This window comes from Tachyglossus aculeatus, chromosome 22, assembly GCF_015852505.1.
Source record: "Tachyglossus aculeatus isolate mTacAcu1 chromosome 22, mTacAcu1.pri, whole genome shotgun sequence".
Classification (NCBI taxonomy): Eukaryota; Metazoa; Chordata; class Mammalia; order Monotremata; family Tachyglossidae; genus Tachyglossus; species Tachyglossus aculeatus.
This window is the reverse complement of record NC_052087.1, coordinates 49104325-49123859: the sequence shown is the minus strand read 5'-3', so window position 1 is coordinate 49123859 and position 19535 is coordinate 49104325. Positions and strand designations below refer to the sequence as shown.

The following is a 19535-nucleotide window of genomic DNA, read 5'->3' as shown; positions in this document are numbered from 1 at the left end:
CACTTAGTCCAGTGCCCTGCATACAGTAAGTGCTCAGTAAATACCATTGATGGATTTAATTGATACTCAAGAATGGGTTGCTGAGCGTGGGGCCTGGGATCGGAGCAGCCAGGGATCGTTCGGACACGTCAAGTGCCAGTCTGGATTAGGAGAAGATCCCAGAATGGACTTCCCTGGGCCAAGGTTAGGCATCTGACTTGAATTCACTTCCCTCAAGGCGGGTGGGAGGAAGCGCAGGGTCCCCTGAGCCATCCTGGGGTTCAGCTTTCATTCATTCAATCGTATTTACTGAGCACTTACTGTGTGCAGAGCACTGTACTACGCGCTTGGGAGGTCCAAGTCGGCCACATCTAGAGACGGTCCCTACCCAACAACGGGCTCACAGTCTAGAAGGGGGAGACGGACAACAAAACAAAACATATTAACAAAATAAAATAAATACAATTGAATGAATGAATGGGTAGGGCCCGTCTCTCTATGTTGCCAACTTGGACTTCCCAAGCGCTTAGTCCAGTGCTCTGCACACAGTAAGCGCTCAATAAATACGATTGAATGAATGAATGACCTGGGGGGTCGGGGGTCGGGGATAGAACGAGGGGGTCTAGAAGGGGGAGACAGACAACAAAACAGAACTTGTGGACAGGTGTCAAGTCGTCAGAATAAATAGAAATAAAGCTAGGTGCACCTCATTAAGAAAATAAATAGAATAGTAAATATGTACAAGTCTTCTAGACTGTGAGCCCACTGTTGGGTAGGGACCGTCTATATGTTGCCAACTTGTACTTCCTAAGCGCTTAGTACAGTGCTCTGCACACAGTAAGCGCTCAATAAATACGATTGAATGAATGAATGAAATAAATCGAGTAATAAATCTGTACAAACATATATACAGGTGCTGTGGGGAGGGGAAGGAGGTAGAGCGGGGGGATGAGGATAATAGTAATAATGATAGCATTTATTAAGCACTTACTATGTGCACAGCACTGTTCTAAGTGCTGGGGAGGTTACAAAGGGATCAGGTTGTCCCACGGGGGCCTCACAGTCTTCATCCCCATTTTACAGATGAGGTAACTGAGGCACAGAGAAGTGAAGTGACTTGCCCAAAGTCACACAGCTGACAATTGGCAGGGCTGGGATTTGAACCCATGACCTCTGACTCCAAAGCCCGGGCTCTTTTCCACTGAGCCACACGGCTTCTCTTATCACCTGATCAACCTGAAGTGAAGTGATCAACCTGATCACCTTGTAACCTCCCCAGCGCTTAGAACAGTGCTTGGCATACAGAAGCAGCGTGGTTCAGTGGAAAGAGCACGGACTTTGGAGTCAGAGGTCACAGGTTCAAATCCTGGCTCCACCAACTGTCAGCTGTGTGACTTTGGGCAAGTCACTTCACTTCTCTGAGCCTCGGTTCCCTCATCTGTAAAATGGGGATTAAAACTGTGAGCCCCCCAGGGGACAACCTGATCACTTTGTAACCTCCCCAGCGCTTAGAACAGCGCTTGGCATACGGAAGCAGCGTGGGCTCAGTGGAAAAAGCTTGGGCTTTGGAGTCAGAGGTCATTGGGTTCAAATCCCGACTTCACCAATTGTCAGCTGGGTGACTTAGGGCAAGTCACTTCACTTCTCTGTGCCTCAGTTCCCTCATCTGTAAAATGGGGATTAAAACTGTGAGCCCCCCGGTGGGACAACTCGATCACTTTGTAACCTCCCCAGCGCTTAGAACAGTGCTTGGCATACGGAAGCAGCGTGGTTCAGTGAAAAGAGCTTGGGCTTTGGAGTCAGAGGTCATGGGTTCAAATCCCAACTTCACCAATTGTCAGCTAGGTGACTTGGGGCAAGCCGCTTCACTTCTCTGCGCCTCAGTTCCCTCATCTGTAAAATGGGGATGAAGACTGTGAGCCCCCGGTGGGACAACCTCATCACCTTGTAACCTCCCCAGCGCTTAGAACAGTGCTTGGCACATAGTAAGCGCTTTCTAGACTGTGAGCCCACTGTTGGGTAGGGACCATCTCTATATGTTGCCCAACTTGTACTTCCCAAGAGCGCTTAGTCCAGTGCTCTGCACACAGTAAGCGCTCAATAAATACGATTGATTGATTAATAAATGCCATCATTATTATTAACTGTAAAAGCAGACACCCTCCCCGCCCCCTGAGGAGGCCGTGGCCCTCCGTCCCATCGGCACTTGCCCGGATCTCCAGGATCAGGTGGATTCTTAGGAAATGGAGAAGCAGCGTGGCTCAATGGAACGGGCGCGGGTTTGGGAGTCAGAGGTCATGGGTTCAAATCCCGGCTCCGCCACTTGTCAGCTGGGTGGCTTTGGGCAAGTCACTTCACTTCTCTGGGCCTCAATTACCTCATCTGGAAAATGGGGATTAAGACTGTGAGCCCCCTGTGGGACCACCTGATCACTTTGTAACCTCCCCAGCGCTTAGAGCAGTGTTTTGCACATAGTAAGCGCTTAATAAATGCCATCATCATTATTATTATTATTAAATGGAATTCCTCTTTGATGTAGAATTGAACACCCTGAGTTGACGGGGCCGCCTTTCCGAAAAAGCTCAAAAGCCACCCCCAGATGCGCACCTTCCTCTTCATTCCCCCTTCTGGGAGATGGGTAAGAGGGCACCCGCCCCTCCCTAACCACCGGAGAGGGAAATCAATCAATCAATCAATCGTATTTATTGAGCGCTTACTGTGTGCAGAGCACTGGACTAAGCGCTTGGGAAGTCCAAGTTGGCAACATACAGAGACCAGTCCCTACCAACAGTGGGGCTCCTCCAGGAGGCCTTCCCAGACTGAGCCCCTTCCTTCCTCTCCCCCTCATCCCCCTCTCCATCCCCCCCATTTTACCTCCTTGCCCTTCCCCACAGCACCTGTATATCTGTATATATGTTTGTACAGAATTTATTACTCTATTTATTTTGCTTGTCCATATCTATTCTATTTATTTTTATTTTGTTAGTACGTTTGGTTTTGTTCTCCGTCTCCCCCTTTTAGACTGTGAGCCCACTGTTGGGTAGGGACCGTCTCTATATGTTTGCCAACTTGGACTTCCCAAGCGCTTAGTCCAGTGCTCTGCACACAGTAAGCGCTCAATAAATACGATTGATTGATTGATTGATTGATTGGGCTCACAGTCTTAAAGGGGGAACCAACCAACCCACCGTCTTGGGTCTCTTCCCACTCCCGCAGGCCGATCCCTGGGAAGAGCAGACGTCCCAGGACCAAGGAGGAATACAGCTGCAGCTCAAGCGGCAGGAAGCGCAGGCAGGTGAGCAGCCCTCCGAGACCCCGGGTTGAAGCGGAAGGGGAGGAAAAACTCCAAAAAAACCTTTCTCCGACTCTCTCTGAATCCAACCCACTTCCGGCTCCCACTGCCATCTGCCTGGAGGTGGTGGAGAGCAATCAATCAATCAATCAATCGTATTTTAGACCGTGAGCCCACTGTTGGGTTAGGGACCGTCTCTTTATGTTGCCAACTTGTACTTCCCAAGCGCTCTAGTACAGTGCTCTGCCCACAGTAAGCGCTCAATAAATACGATTGATTGATTGATTGAGCGCTTACTGTGCACAGGAGCACTGTACTAAGCGCTTGGGAAGTACAAGTTGGCAACATAGAGAGACGGTCCCTACCCAACAGAGAGCAGGCTTTTGGGCCCCCAGAAGACCAATCCTGCCGCTCTCACACTCATAATAATAATAATACTAATAATGGATGGCATTTGTTAAGCGCTGACTATGTGCAAAGCACTGTTCTAAGCGCTGGGGAGGTTACAAGGTGATCAGGTTGTCCCACGGGGGGCTCATAATAATAATAATAATGGCATTTATTAAGCGCTTACTATGTGCAAAGCACTGTTCTAAGCGCTGGGGAGGTTACAAGGTGATTAGGTGGTCCCATGGGGGCTCGTAGTTTTAATCCCCATTTTCCAGATGAGGTAACTGAGGCCCAGAAAATAATAATAATAATAATAATGGCATTTGTTAAGCACTTACTATGTGCAAAGCACTGTTCTAAGCACTGGGGAGGATACCAGGTGATCAGGTGGCCCCACGTGGGGCTCACAGTCTTAGTCCCCATTTTACAGATGAGGTAACTGAGGCTCAGAGAAGGAAAGTGATTTGCCCAAGGTCACACAGCAGACATGTGGCAGAGCCGGGATTCGAACCCATGACCTCTGACTCCAAAGCCCGGGCTATTTCCACTGAGCCAAACGCTGCTTCTCACTCATTCACCAGGGCCGGTGCTCTCCCACAGGCCACAGTATTCCCACACTGAAGCAGCGGGGCTTAGTGGATAAAGCAAAGGGCCTGGGAGCCAGTAGGAGCCAGGAAGCAGCGGGGCTCAGTGGAAAGAGCCTGGCTTTGGAGTCAGAGGTCATGGGTTCAAATCCCGGCCCCGCCACTTTCATTCAGTTCAATCACATTTATAGGAGGCGCTTACTGTGTGCAGAGCACTGGACTAAAGCACTTGGGAAGCACAAGTCGGCAACATAGAGCAGCGTGGCTCAGTGGAAAGAGCCCGGGCTTTGTAATCAGAGGTCGTGGGTTCGAGTCCCGGCTCCGCCACACGTCTGCTATGTGACCTTGGGCAAGTCACTGAACCTCTCTGAGCCTCAGTTACCTCATCTGTAAAATGGGGATTACGACTGTGAGCCCCCACGTGGGGACAACCTGATCACCTTGTATCCCCCCCAGCGCTTAGAACAGTGCTTTGCACATAGTAAGCGCTTAATAAATGCCATCATTATTATCATAGAGAGACATCTAGAGAGGGTCCCTACCCAACAACGGGCTCACAGTCTAGAAGGGGGAGACGGAGAACAAAAAAAACCCATCATCATCATCATCATCAATCATATTTATTGAGCGCTTACTGTGTGCAGAGCACTGTAACTAAGCGCTTGGGAAGTACAAATTGCAACATATAGAGACAGTCCCTACCCAACAGTGGGCTCACAGTCTAAAAGAGGGAGACAGGTGTCAAAGTCGTCAGAACAAATAGAATTAAAGCTATTGCCACTTGTCAGCTGGGTGACTTTGGACAAGTCACTTCACTTTTCTGTGCCTCAGTGACCTCATCTGGAAAATGGGGATGAAGACTGTGAGCCCCCCGTAGGACCACCTGATCACCTTGTTACCTCCCCAGCGCTTAGAACAGTGCTTGGCACATAGTAAGTGCTTAATAAATGCCATCGTCATTATCATTATCACTAATCCCAGCTCCGCCATTTGCCTGATGTGAGGCAAGTCATTGAACGTCTCTGTGCCTCAGTTTCCCCAACTACAAAATGGGGATTCATTCATTCATGGAAGCGTATTTATTGAGCACTTATACCGTGCGCAGAGCACTGTACTAAGTGCTCGGGGAGGGTGCAGTGTAACAATAAGCGGACCCATTTCCCGCCCACAACAAAGCGGGACCGTCTCAGTACCTGTTCCTCCCTCCTACTTAGACTGTGAGCTCCACGTGGGACCGTGATGATGGGGGCTAAGACTGTGAGCCCCCCGTGGGACAACCTGATCACCCTTGTATCCCCCCCGAGCGCTTAGAACAGTGCTTCGCACATAGTAAGCGCTTAACAAATTGCCATCATCATCATCATCATCATTATTATTGTCTCTACCCTATTTGCTTGAACAGGGGCTTGACGCAAAGGTAAGCGCTTAATTCTACAGAAATAAAACACACCCCAAAAAACCAAATCTGAACTCAAGACAGGGGCTTTCAACCACCCACTTGGCTTCCGAGCCCACCCTTTCTGGTCTCTTTTTCCCAGTCCTTTGTGTCAGTGGTATATTTCGATTCCAGTGACGCGTCCAGAAAACCACAGAAGCGCTCAGTAAATAACAATTAATGAATGATAATAACAGCAATGATGGCATTTGGTAAGCGCTTACTATGTGCCAAGCACTGTTCTAAGCGCTGGGGGGGATACAGGGTCATCAGGTTGTCCCCATGGGGGCTCACAGCAGCAGCGTGGCTCAGTGGAAGGAGCCCGGGGCTTTGGAGTCGAGGTCATGTGTTCAAATCCCGGCTCTGCCACTTGTCAGCTGGGTGACTTTGGGCAAGCCACTTCACTTCTCTGAGCCTCATCTGTAAAACGGGGGATGAAGACTTGTGAACCCCTGTGGGACAACTTGATCACCTTGTAACCTCCCCAGCGCATTAGAACATAGTAAGTGCTTAATAAAATGCCATCATCATTATTATTCATCATCCTCATTTTAATAAATAAATAAATAATAATGGCATTTGTTAAGCGCTTACTATGTGCCAAGCACTGTTCTAAGCGCTGGGGGGTCACAAGGGGCGATCAGGTTGTCCCACGTGGGGCTCACAGTCAATCCCCATTTTACAGATGAGGTGACTGATGCTCAGAGAAGTTAAGTGACTTGCCCAAGGTCACACAGCAGATGTCGCAGGAGCCGTGATTCAAACCCATGACCCTCTGGCTCCAAAGCCCGTGCTCTTCACCACTGAGCCACACTGCTTTCAGGAATGAATGATAGCCCTGCTTGGGGGCAGAGCGAGCGTACTAAGCGCTTGGAAGGTACACAAAAAGGACACAAAAGCGACCCCTGCCCTCTGGGAGTTTGCAGGGTAACGGGGTGGGGAGATGGTATAGACACAAACTGGGGACCTGAGTGCAAGAATACGGGCCCCGGGGAAGCAGCGTGGCTCAGTGAAAGAGCCCGGGCTTGGTAGTCGGAGGTCCAGGGTTCAAATCCCGACTCCGCCGCTGTCAGCTGGGTGATTTGGGGCAAGTCACCTCACTTCTCTGGGCCTCAGTTGTCTCATCTGGAAGAACGGGATGACGACTGTGAGCCAACCTGTCTGACAACCTGATTACCCCCGTGCTTTTAGAACAGTGCCTGGCACATAGTAAGCACTCAACGAACACCATCGTTCATTCATTCATTCAATCGTATTTACTGAGCGCTTACTGTGTGCAGAGCACTGGACTAAGCGCTTGGGAAGGCCAAGGTGGGCAACATATAGAGACGGTCCCTACGGGGCACAGTGGAAAGAGCCCGGGCTTCGGAGTCTGAGGTCATGGGTTTCAAATCCCGGCTCTGCCAATTGTCAGCTGTGGTGGACTTTGGGCAAGTCACTTCACCTTCTCTGGGGCCTCAGTTACCTCATCTGTAAAATGGGGGATTAAGACTGTGAGCCCCCTGAGGGGACAACCTGATCGCCTTGTAACTTCCCCAGAGCTTAGAACAGTGCTTTGCACATAGTAAGCGCTTAATAAATGCCATAAAAAAAAAACCCCAAAAAAGCAGTGGGCTCACAGTCTAGAAGCTATATACACACCATTAATCAATCAATCAATCAATCGTATTTACTGAGCGCTTACTGGTGTGCAGAGCACTGTACTAAGCGCTTGAATAAAATAGAGTAATTACTATGTATTCATTCATTCATTCAATCGCATTTATTGAGCGCTTACTGTGTGCAGAGCACTGGACTAAGCGCTTGGGAAGTACAAGTTGGCAACATCTAGGGATGTTATTCACAGTTGGGGTTTATTCTCTTCCTCTCCTGCTCCTCCCCCTCTCCACCCCCCACCGTCTTACCTCCTTCCCTTCCCCACAGCACCCGTATAGATGTATATATGTTTGTACAGATTTATTACTCTATTTATTGATTGATTTTACTTGTCCATATCTATTCTATTTATTTTATTTTGTTAAGATGTTTGGTTTTGTTCTCTGTCTCCCCCTTCTAGCCTGTGAGCCCGCTGTCGGGTAGGGACCGTCTCTAGACGTTGCCCACTTGGACTTCCCAAGCGCTTAGTCCAGTGCTCTGCACACAGTAAGCGCTCAATAAATACGATTGATTGATTGATTGATTGATTGATTGATTCTCTTCCAGGTGCCACTGGGCAGGGGGAAACCCCAAGTCCCAAGAGGAGCCGCCCAGGCCAGGGGGAGGCCCGGATGAATTCCCGCCACCACAGGATGACAAGCCCGATGCTCCCGACCGCCGGGATGGCAGCTGACGCTTCCCGGTCACCCGTGCCCAAGGGAAATTCCTGGTCACCCGTGCCCAAGGGAAATTCCCGGTCACCCGTGCCCAAGGGAAACCCGACCGAGCCCGGGGCAAACCCGGCCCCGGCCCTCGACCACCAGGGCGCCTGGGGCGAGTGGGAGGTAACTGAGGAAGCCAAAATGAGGCCGTAATAATAATAATGGTATTTGTTAATCAATCAATAATCAATCAATCGTATTTATTGAGCGCTTACTGTGTGCAGAGCAGTGGACTAAGCGCTTGGGAAGTCCAAGTTGGCAACATAGAGAGACGGTCCCTACCCAACAGTGGGCTCACAGTCTAAAAGGGTTATAGAGTAATAAATACGTACAAAGATATATTCATTCATTCATTCATCGTATTTATTATTTGAGCGCTTACTGTGTGCAGAGCACTGGACTAAGCACTTGGGAAGTACAAGTTGGCAACATCTAGAGACGGTCCCTACCCAACAGTGGGCTCACAGTCTAGAAGGGGGAGACAGGGAACAAAAACCAAACATACTACAAAATAAAATAAATAGAATAAATATGTACAAGTGAAATAGAGTAATAAATACGTACAAAGATATATGCATTCCATTCATTCAATCGTATTTATTGAGCGCTTACTGTGTGTGCAGAGCACTGTACTAAGCGCTTGGGAAGTACAAATTGGCAACATCTAGAGACAGTCCCTACCCAACAGTGGGCTCACAGTCTAAAAGGGGGAGACAGAGAACAAAACCAAACATAGCTATTCTATTTATTTTATTTTGTTAGTATGTTTGGTTTTGTTGTCTGTCTCCCCATTTTAGACTGTGAGCCCACTGTTGGGGGTATGGGGCCGTCTCTATATGTTGCCAACTTTGTACTTCCCAAGCGCTTAGTTCCAGTGCTCTGCACACAGTAAGCGCTCAATAAATACAGTTTGATGATGATGGCTTTGGAGTCAGAGGTCATGGTTCAAATCCCGCCTCCCCCACTTGTCAGCTGTGTGACTTTGGGCAAGTCACTGCACTTCTCTGGGCCTCAGTTCCCTGATCTGTAAAATGGGATGAAGACTGTGAGCCCCCAGTGGGACAACCCATCACCTTGTAACCTCCCCAGGGGCTTAGAACAGTGCTTTGCACATCATAAGCGCTTAATAAATGCCATCATTATTATTATCGAGAGGACTGAGCCCAGTCCTTCCTCTCTCCCTCCTCCCCCTCCTAATCTCCCCCGCCTTACCTCCTTCCCCTCCCCACAGCTCCTGTATAGATGTATATATGTTTGTACGGATTTATTACTCTATTTATTTTACTTGTACATATTTATTCTATTTATTTTCTTTGTTAATATGTTTGGTTTTGTTGTCCGTCTCCCCGTTCTAGACTTGTGAGCCCACTGTTGGGTAGGGACCGTAGCTCTGGATGTTGCCAACTTGGACTTCCCAAGCGCTTAGTCCAGTGCTCTGCACACAGTAAGCGCTCAATAAATACGATTGAATGAATGAATGCATATATCTTTGTGCGTATTTATTACTGTATTTATTTTACTTGTGCATATTTATTCGATTTATTTTATTTTGTTAATACGTTTTGTGTTGTCCGTCTCCCCCTTCTAGACTGTGAGCCCACTGTTGGTAGGGACCGTCTCTAGATGTTGCCAACTTGGACTTCCCAAGCGCTTAGTGCAGTGCTCTGCACACAGTAAGCGCTCAATAAATACAATTGAATGAATGAATGAATGCATAGATCTTTGTACGTATTTATTACTCTATTTTACTTGTACATATTTATTCCATTTATTTTATTTTGTTAATATGTTTTGTTCTCTGTGTCCCCCTTCTAGACTGTGAGCCCACCGTTGGGTAGGACCGTCTCTCGATGTTGCCAACTTGGACTTCCCACGCACTTAGTCCAGTGCTCTGCACACAGTCAGCGCTCAATAAATACGATTGAAGGAATGAATGAAAGGATGGGGATGGGGCTCGGAATGAGGAAGCTTGGCAGGGTGGGGTGGGAGTCCTAGTGATTTCACACCCTTTCCTTCCCCTTCCCCTCCAGGAAACGCTGTGGCAACGGGAAGTGTCCAACTTGTCCGACTGCTGGACAGCAGGCCCTGACCCACCCTGACCAGCCCTCCCGGGCCCTGCGGGCGACAAGCAGTGGCAGCGAGGCCCCGAGAAGGAGCACCGCCCTGGGGAGTCACAGGGAACTGAGTTCTAATCCCGGCCCCCCCGCGTGACCTTGGCCCAGTCACTTCCCCACACCTCAGTCCCCTCATTTTTCAAAGAGGGATTAAAAGCGTGGCTTGATTAAAAGCGGAGAAGCAGCGCGGTTCAATCAATCAATCAATCAATCAATCGTATTTATTGAGCGCTTACTGTGTGCAGAGCACTGGACTAAGCGCTTGGGAAGTCCAAGTTGGCAACATCTAGAGACGGTCCCTACCCAACAGTGGGCTCACGGTCTAGAAATGTTCAATGGAAATGTTTCAGTTTCAGTTTCAGATTTTCCATTGAAAATGTTCAATGGAAAGAGCCCGGCTTGGGAGTCAGAGGTCATGGTTCAAATCCCGGCTCCGCCAATTGTCAGTCGGGTGACTTTGGGCAAGTCACTTCACTTCTCTGAGACTCAGTTACCTCATCCGTAAAATGGGGATGAAGACTGAGCCCCCCGTGGGACAACGTGATTACCTTGTACCCCCCCGATCAATTGTATTTATTGAGTGCTTACTGTGTGCAGAGCACTGGACTAAGCGCTTGGGAAGTACAAGTTGGCAACATATAGAGACAGTCCCTACCCAACAGTGGGCTCACAGTTCTTAGAACAGTGTTTGGCACATAGTAAGCACTTAAATACCATCATCATTATTATTATTATATCTGCCCCACAATGCTCAGAACGGTGCTTGGCACATAGTGGGCACTTAACAAATACCAATATTATTATTATTCTATCCCCCCAGCGCTTAGAACAGTGCTTGGCACATAGTAAGCGCTTAATAACAACATCATTATTATTATTATTGTATTCCCCCAGCGCTTAGAAAAGTGCTTGGCACATAGTAAGCGCTTAACAAATACCAACATTAATTATTATGTGTATTCCCCCCCCACCCCCAGTAACTAGAACAAGCAAGCGCTTAACAAATACCAACATTATTATTGTATTCCTCTGCTCGGCACATAGTAAGCGCTTACCCAATGCCATTATTATCATTATTATATTATTATTATTATTATTATTATTATTATTATATTATTATTATTAGGAGAGGAGGAAAAGTCCGAGTTGAAGAAGCCACCGCCTAATCGAGCTCTCGGGCCTTGCACCTTGGCTCCCCCCGCGCGACAGAGAGAGAGAGGGAAATAAGGAGAAAGAAAGAGGAAAGAAAGAAGGAAAGAGGAGGAAGAGAGAAAGAGAAGGGAAGAAAGAGGAAAAAGAGAGGAAAGGAAGAAAGAAAGAAAGGGGAAGAGAGAGGAAAGAAAAAGAGGGAGGAAGAGAGAAAGGAAGAAAGAAAAAAGAGAGGAAAGAAAGAAAGGGAGAAAGAAAGGAGAGAGAAGAGAGGAAAGAAAGAGGGAGGAAGGGAGAAAGAAAGAAAAAAGAGAAAGGAAAGAAAGGGAGGAAAGAGAAAGAGGAAAGAAAGATTGAGAGGAAAGAAAGAGAGAGAGAGAAAGAAAGAAGGAAAGAGGGAGGAAGAAAGAGAAAGGAAGAAAGAGAAAAAAGAGAGAAGAGAGAAAGGAGAGAGAAAAGAAAGGAGAGGGGAAAGAAGAAAGGGAGGAAGAGAGAGGAAGAAGAAAGGGAGAAGAAAAAAGGAAAGAAAGAGGGAGGAAGAGACAGAGGAAAGAAAAAAGGAGGAAGAGGGAAAGAAAGGAAGAAAGAGAAACAGAGAGAAAAAAGGAAGGAAGAGAAAGGAGGAGAAAAGAAAGAGGGAGGAAGAAAGGAAGAAAGAAAAAAGAGAAAGGAGAGGGAGGGGGAGAGGAGAGAGGGAGAGGGAGAGAGAGGAGAGAGAGAGAGAGAGAGAAAGGAGGAGAGGAGAGAGAGATTGAGAGGAAATAAGGAGAAAGAGGAAAGAAAGACGGAAAGAGGGAGGAAGAGAGAAAGAGAAGGGAAGAAAGAGGAAGAAGAGAGAGGAAAGAAAGGAGAAAGAAAGAGAAGGGAGAGAGGGAAAAGAAAGAGAGAAAGGAGAGGAAAGAAAGAGAAAGAAAGGGGAGAAGAGAGAAAGAGGAAGAAAGAAGGACAGAAAAAAGGAAAGAAAAAGGGAGGAAGAGAGAGGAAAGAGAGGGAGGAAGAGAGAGGAAAGAGAGGGAGGAAGAGAGAGAGGGGAGAGAAAAGGGAGGAAGAGAGAAAGGGAGAAAGAGAGAAAAGAGAAAGAGAGAGGAAAGAAAGGGAGAAAGAAAGGAGAGAAGAGAGGAAAGGAAGTGGAGGAAGGGAGAAAGGAAGAAAGAAAAAGGAGAAAGGAAAGAAAGAGGGAGGAGAGAGAAGGAGGAAAGAGAGAGATTGAGAGAGGAGAGAAAGAAAGAGGGGAAAAAGAAGAGAAGAAAGGGAGGAGAGAGGAGAGAAAGAGACAAAAGAGGAGAAGGAGAGAGAAAAAAGGAAAGAAAGGGAAGAAGAGAGAGGAAAGAGGAAGGAAGAGAGAAAGAGGAAGAAAGAGAGAGAGAAAAAAGGAAAGAAAGGGAAGAAGAGAGAGGAAAGAGGAAGAGAGAGAGCAGAAAGAAAAAAGGAGGAAGAGGGAAAGAAAGGAAGAAAGAGAAAAAAGAGAGAGGAAAAGGAGGGAAGAGAAAGGAGGGAGAAAAGAAAGAGGGAGGAAGAGAGAAAGGAAGAAAGAAAAAAAGAGAGAAAGAGGAGAGAGAGGGAGGGAGGGGAGGGGAGAGAGAGAACGAACCCCCCCCTCCCGCCCGGGCCGGGGCGAATTATGAATGGGCGCGCTCCCCGGCGGGGCGTGACGTCACGGCGGTGGTCCCCCCTCTCGGCGGCCCTGATTGGCGGGAGGGCGGGCCGCGTCACGGGCGCGCGCCACGCACGGAAGGCGGGAGGGCGGGAGGGAGGGAGGAAGGGACGGGGGCAAGGACGGGCTACGGGGCACCGAGGGGCACCGCGAAGGGGCACGGGAGGGAGGGCGATGGCGGGTCCGGGCGGGGCCGGGCTGCGGCTGCTGTCGGTGGGGCCGGGCGGGGCCGGGCCCGGGGCCGGGGCGTCGTCTCCGTCGTCGTCGCCGCCGCCGCCGCGCCCGGCCCCTGCTGCTGCTGCTGGCTGTCCGTCTGCTCCTGCCTCAGCCTGGCCTGCTCCTACGTGGCAGCCTCTACTCTGGAACAGCGAGCTGCCCAGGTGGGGACCGCCTGCGGGGAGGCCCCCCATCCTCCCCATCCCCATCCTCCCCATCCCCATCCTCCTCCCATCCCCATCCTCCTGCCCATCCCCATCCTCCTCCCCATCCCCACCCCCACGGCAACCGTCCCGTCCCCTCAGAGACCACCCGGCCGTCATCAAGAGGCGTTTCACCAGCGTCCTGGTGGTGTCCAGCCTGTCCCCGCTGTGCGTCCTGCTGTGGAGGGAGCTGAGCGGCTTCCAGTGCCCGGGGAGGGGGGGAGGGGAGGGGACGGCGCCCGCCGGGCGGCCCGCAGCCCCGGCGGCTGCCCCGCGGCCCGCCGCCCGCCGCCCGCCCCGCTGACCGCCCGACTCCCGTCTTCTCCCGGCTCAGCCAGCACATCCCTGTTGGCCTTGATGGCTTCAGGTTAGAAGGCCTCTTCCCGCGCGCTGCTGCCCCTGGTGCTGACCATGGTACGGCCCCCGGGGCCCCGCGGGGCCGGGCGGCGGGAGGCCTGGCGCCCACCGGCCGCGGACACCCGTGGGCGACCGGCCCGGCCTCTGCCCCCCTCCCTCCCTCCTCCCTCCCTCCCTCCCCGCTGCAGATCCTCTTCCTGGGCCCCCTGATGCAGCTGAGCATGGACTGCCCCCGGGACCTGGCGGAGGGGCTGAAAAACGCCCTGGGTGAGTGCTCACACACACCTCCCCCCACACCCTCTCATCTCCTGAGTGTCACCGGCCGGTTGCCCTGGCTGGCACCGCCGAGTGACCACCCAGAACCACGCTCTGGGCCTCCCCCCCCTCCCTGGATACTCTCTTTCCCTCTTCTCTGACCTCCTGAGCGGCACCATCCAGTTGCCCCGGCTGGGGCTGCCGAGTGACCACCCAGAGCCACGCTCTGGGCCTCCCCCTCCTCCCTGGATACTCTCTTTCCCTCTTCTCTGACCTCCTGAGCGGCACCATCCAGTTGCCCCGGCTGGGGACTGCCGAGTGACCACCCAGAGCCACGCTCTGGGCCTCCCCCTCCTCCCTGGATACTCTCTTTCCCTCTTCTCTGACCTCCTGAGCGGCACCATCCAGTTGCCCCGGCTGGGGACTGCCGAGTGACCACCCAGAGCCACGCTCTGGGCCTCCCCCTCCTCCCTGGATACTCTCTTTCCCTCTTCTCTGACCTCCTGAGCGGCACCATCCAGTTGCCCCGGCTGGGGACTGCCGAGTGACCACCCAGAGCCACGCTCTGGCCTCCCCCTCCTCCCTGGATACTCTCTTTCCCTCTCCTCTGAACTCCTGAGCGGCACTATCCAGTTGCCCCGGCTGGCACTGCCGAGTGACCACCCAGGGCCGCACTCTGGGCCTCCCCCTCCTCCCTGGGCACTCTCTTTCCTCTCTCCTCTGACCTCTTGAGCGGCACCATCCAGTTGCCCTGGCTGGGGACTGCCGAGTGACCCCCCCAGGGCCACACTCTGGGCCGTCTCCCCCTCCCTGGATACTCTTTTTCCCTTTCCTCTGATCTCCTGAGCGGCACCATCCAGTTGCCCTGGCTGGGGACTGCCAAGTGACCCCCCCCAGGGCCACGCTCTGGCCTCCTCTCCCCTCCTCTGACCTCCCGAGTGGCACCGGCCAGTTGTCCTTGCCGGGGGCCTCGCTCTGGGCCTCCCCCTCCTCCCTGGGCCTCCCCCCCTCTCCTCTGACCTCCCGAGTGGCACCGGCCGGTTGCCCTTGCTGGGCACTGCCGAGTGACCTCCCAGGCCACGCTCTGGGCCTCCCCCTCCTCCCTGGGCACTCTCTTCCCTCTCCTCTGACCTCCTGAGCGGCACCACCCAGTTGCCCCGGCTGGGGACTGCCGAGTGACCACCCAGGGCCACGCTCTGGGCTTCCCCTGCCTCTCCTCTGACCTCCCAAGTGGCACTGGCCGGTTGCCCTTGCTGGGTGCTGCCAAGTGACCCCCCCCAGGGCCACGCTCTGGGCCTCCCCCTCCTCCCTGGGCACTCCTCTCTTTCCCTCTCCTCTGACCTCCCGAGTGGCACTGGCCGTTGCCCTTCTTGGTGCTGCCAAGTGACCTCCCAGGGCCGTGCTCTGGGCTTCCTCTCCCTCTCCTCTGACCTCCCGAGTGGCACTGGCCGGTTGCCCTTGCTGGGTGCTGCCAAGCAACCTCCCAGGGCCACACTCTGGGCGTCCCCCTCCTCCCTGGGCACTCCTCTCTTTCCCTCTCCTCTGACCTCCCGAGTGTCACCGGCCGGTGCTCCGGCTGGGGACTGCCGAGTGACCACCCAGGGCCGCACTCTGGGCTTCCTCTCCCTCTCCTCTGACCTCCCGAGTGGCACCGGCCGGTTGCCCCGGCTGGGGACTGCCGAGTGACCACCCAGGGACGCGCTCAGGGCTTCCTCTCCTTCTCCTCTGACCTCCCGAGTGGCACCGGCCGGTTGCCCCGGCTGGGACTGCCGAGTGACCACCCAGGGCCACGCTCTGGGCCTCCTCTCCCTCTCCTCTGACCTCCCGAGTGGCACTGGCCGGTTGCCCTTTCTGGGTGCTGCCAAGTGACCTCCCAGGGCCGTGCTCTGGGCTTCCTCTCCCTCTCCTCTGACCTCCCGAGTGGCACTGGCCGGTTGCCCTGGCTGGGCGCTGCCAAGTGACCTCCCAGGGCCACGCAATGGGCCTCCTCTCCCTGTCGTCTGACCTCCCGAGTGGCACCGGCCGGTTGTCCATGCTGGGGGCCCCGCTCTGAGCCTCCCCTCGGGCACTCTCTCTCCCTCCTCCGACCTCCCGAGTGGCACCGGCCGGTTGCCCTTTCTGGGCGCTGCCAAGCGACCTCCCAGGCCGCGCTCTCCCCCCCGGCACCCTCTCCCTCTCCCCCACCTCCCGAGTGGCACCGGCCGGTTTTTCTTCCTGGGGCCGCGCCCTGGCCTCCCCCCCACCCCGGGCACCCTGTCCCTCTCCCCCCCGCGCCGCGACCGCATCATCCCGTGCCCCCGCCAGCTCCCCGCGCCTGGGCGCGCTCCCTGACGGACATGCGGTGGCTGCGGAACCAGGTGATCGCGCCGCTGACGGAGGAGCTGGTGTTCCGAGCGTGCATGCTGCTCATGCTCACGCCCTGCACCGGCCTGGGCCCCGCCGTCTTCACCTGCCCGCTCTTCTTCGGTGTCGGTGCGTTTCCCGGGGCGGGGGGGACGCGGTCGGCCGCGGCCCGCCTTCCTCCGAGCCCGGGCCGCGAGGGGCGGCGGGCGGCGGGCGGCGGAGGGGAGCCGGGCCCGGTTGGACCCACTGAGGCATGGGGGGGGGGGGCCGGCAGAGGGTGGGGGTAACGGGCCCCTCCCTTCCAGCCCATTTCCACCACATCATTGAGCAGCTGCGGTTCCGCCAGGGCAGCGTCGGGAGCATCTTCCTGTCCGCAGGTGAGCCGGAGCCGGGGGGGCCGGCGCCGGGACTCGTACCCGCTTGAAAGGGGGTACCAAGGCCCCTGCACCACAAGGTGGGGGGCCTGCGGCACCCGGAATCCCACTTCTGGGGGGTGGGTCTTCCGCCCTCACTTTCCCCGCCGGTAGGATAGGGCGGAAGGGCGATGGAAGGCTGAAATTTCCACCCTCGCTACCCTCCCGGGCCATCAGGATGCAGCTTGGTGGCCCGGTGTCATCCTCATGTTTAATAATAATAATAATGATGGCATCTGTTAAGCGCTTACTATGTGCCAAGCACTTGGGGGGGCTACAAGGTGATCGGTTGTCCCCCGTGGGGCTCGCAGTCTTCACCCCCATTTGACAGGGAGGTCACCGAGGCTCGGAGAAGTTTACTTCCTCCCCGGTAGTGGAAGGCAGGCCCGGTCCTGGGTGCGGGGTGGAGGGATCTGCAGGCTCGAGGACCCCCCGACTGCCCCCCACATGGTGACAGATACCATAAATGAAAGCAGCGTGGCTCAGTGAAAGAGCCCGGGTTTAGAGGCGGAGGTCGTGGGCTCGAATCCCCACTCCGCCGCCATGTCCTGCTGTGTGACCTTGGCGAGTGGCTGCTCTCTGGGCCTCCCTCACCTGTCAAATGGGGATGAAGACTGTGAGCCCCACGTGGGACCCCCCCCCCCCAGCGCTTAGAACAGTGCTCTGAACATAGTAAGCGCTTAACAAATGCCGTCGTCGTTATCATTATTTTGTAATTATTACGAGACCGTGCTCTAATCCCAATCCCAACCTCCGCCAGCATTCCAGTTCTCGTACACGGCCGTCTTTGGGTGCGTACACCCCTTCCTCTCTTCATCCGCACAGGTACCTCCGGTCTGTCCCCCGGCCCGGCCTTGCCCGAGTCCCCCGCTTGCCCTCACCCCCCGGCTGCCCGCCCCCGGCTCGGTGCCCCGCACTCCCCGGGCCGGGATCCCGGGGGGCACGGGGGATGCCCGGGATCCCCTCGCCCCGACCCCGGGCCTCCCCTCGCCCCGCAGGGCAACCTGATCGGCCGGTGCTGTGCCACTCGTCTCTGCAACTACATGGTTTCCCGCGGTGTGGGCCCTGGACAACCCGCAGCGTGCCCGCTGCTGGCCGCCTACGCCCTGGGCGTCGAGACTCTTCCTGCTCCTGCTGCAGCCGCTCACCGACCCCAGGCTGTACGGCGGCCTCCCCCTCTGCCGCCTCCTCGACAGGGCCGGGGCCGCCGCCGCCCCCCTCTCGCTCCCTGACCCCGACCCCCGGCACCCCCCAGCGCGGGCTGCGGGGAAGGGGCGAGGCTGGGGTCCCCGTGATCTCAGGAATTTTTTGTAGCGGACGAAGAGGGAGGAGGAGAGGAGGAGGAGGGGCCGGAGCCCGAACCCCCTCTCTCCGGCGCCGACCCCCAAGGGGTGGGACGCGGAGCGAGGGGCCGAAGCGGCCCCCTCTCGACTCGGGCTCCCCCCCTCCCGGCTCCTCTCCCCGCTTCCGGAGCTGCTCGGGGGTCCCCCCTCCTCATCCCCCTCCTCCACCCCCCCCATTCCCAGGTTTTCTCATTTGTCTTTTTGCATCGGACTTTGTATTGGGAGAATTAAAGAGATTTAACTTGCTGTAGCAGGGGCTGTGGCCTTCGTGCCCCGGTCTGCCTCCCCGCCCGCCAGGAGCGCGGGCCTGGGCACCTTGGGGGCGAGTCCCCGTCCCCCCGTGCCGCCCCGCCGAGCGTACCGGAGCCCGGACCCGGACTAATAATAATAATAATAATAATGATGGTATTTATTAAGCGCTTACTATGTGCAAGGCACTGTTCTAAGCGCTGGGATGTTTACAAGGTGATCAGTTTCCCACGGTGGGGCTCACAGTCTTAATCCTCATTTTACAGAATGAGGGTGACCGAAATGACTTGCCCAAAGTCACACAGCTGACAAGGGGCAGTAGCCGGGATTCGAACCCATGACCACTGACTCCAAAGCCCAGACTCTTTCCACTGAGCCACGCTGCTTCTGGTCCTGCTGGAAGCGGGCAGGACCATCCTGGGGTGGGGAGGCGAGGTCCTAGTAAATAATAAGTGTGTGTTAAGCACTTACTATGTGCTGAGCACTGTTTCTAAGCGCTGGGGGAGATAAAAGGCGATCAGGTTGACCCCCGCGGGGCTCACAGTCTTCATCCCCATTTTATAGATGATGAGGGAACTGAGGCCGAGAGACGTGAAGCGACTGGCCCAAAGCCACCCGCTGACAAGTGTCGGAGTCGGATTCGAACCCGTGACCTGTGACTCCCAGCCCGGCCTCTCTCCCGCTGAGCCATAGGATCCGCCGCGCCCCCATAGCGGCCCCGCCCCGACTGCCTCCGCCCATCCGGCCGTAGGTCCTCCGCCCCTGCCGCGCTCTCAGCCCCGCCCTGCCTGGCCCTGGCCAATCGCCGGCCCCGCTCACGACCCTAATAACTCCGCCCCCTTGCCTTCCTAGCCAATCCCCTGGCCCCTGACGCATCCCCGCCCCCCAGCCTGTCCCCCAGCCTCACCCTCTGCCCCGCCCCCGCCCCAGCCAATCCCTGTCCCCGTCCTCAGCCCCGTCCCTACCAACCCCAAGCCCACCCCCCTTAGCCCCGCCCCCCTCCGTCCCTAGCCAATCCGCAGCCCGTTTCCCCGGCCCCGCCCCCCCTCCGTCGGTCCCGGCCCCCCCCTCCCCCAGCCCTGCCCCGAGCTCCCGCATGGCGGACACTGCTCAACCCAACGCCCCCGCCGGAAAACACACACACAAAACCCCCTTCCTTCAGAGTGTGTGTGTGTGTGTCCGTCCCCGCGGAGCGCCCGTCC

The 19535-nt window shown here is 54.9% G+C and overlaps 2 protein-coding genes across 2 annotated transcripts in view; both read left to right on the top strand.

Moving 5' to 3' along the window:
* The window catches only part of C22H11orf80 (chromosome 22 C11orf80 homolog), a 104445-nt gene extending 94167 nt beyond the window's left edge, over positions 1–10278 (top strand). The window contains exons 14-17 of the mRNA XM_038765358.1: positions 2561–2617; positions 3196–3274; positions 7883–8160; positions 10068–10278. Of these exons, the coding sequence (XP_038621286.1) occupies positions 2561–2617; positions 3196–3274; positions 7883–8160; positions 10068–10136 (483 nt within the window). The 3' untranslated portion in view covers positions 10137–10278. The remainder of the gene's footprint in view (positions 1–2560; positions 2618–3195; positions 3275–7882; positions 8161–10067) is intronic.
* A 2850-nt stretch (positions 10279–13128) lies between these two features.
* RCE1 (Ras converting CAAX endopeptidase 1) lies at positions 13129–18302 on the top strand. The gene is given in 14 exon segments (XM_038764642.1): positions 13129–13218; positions 13221–13306; positions 13308–13334; positions 13476–13577; positions 13708–13758; positions 13760–13787; positions 13919–13997; positions 16290–16457; positions 16634–16705; positions 17502–17575; positions 17740–17786; positions 17788–17822; positions 17825–17856; positions 17858–18302. Coding segments are annotated over 14 exon segments (1089 nt in total). The 3' UTR covers positions 18056–18302.
* Positions 18303–19535: the final 1233 nt, after the last annotated feature.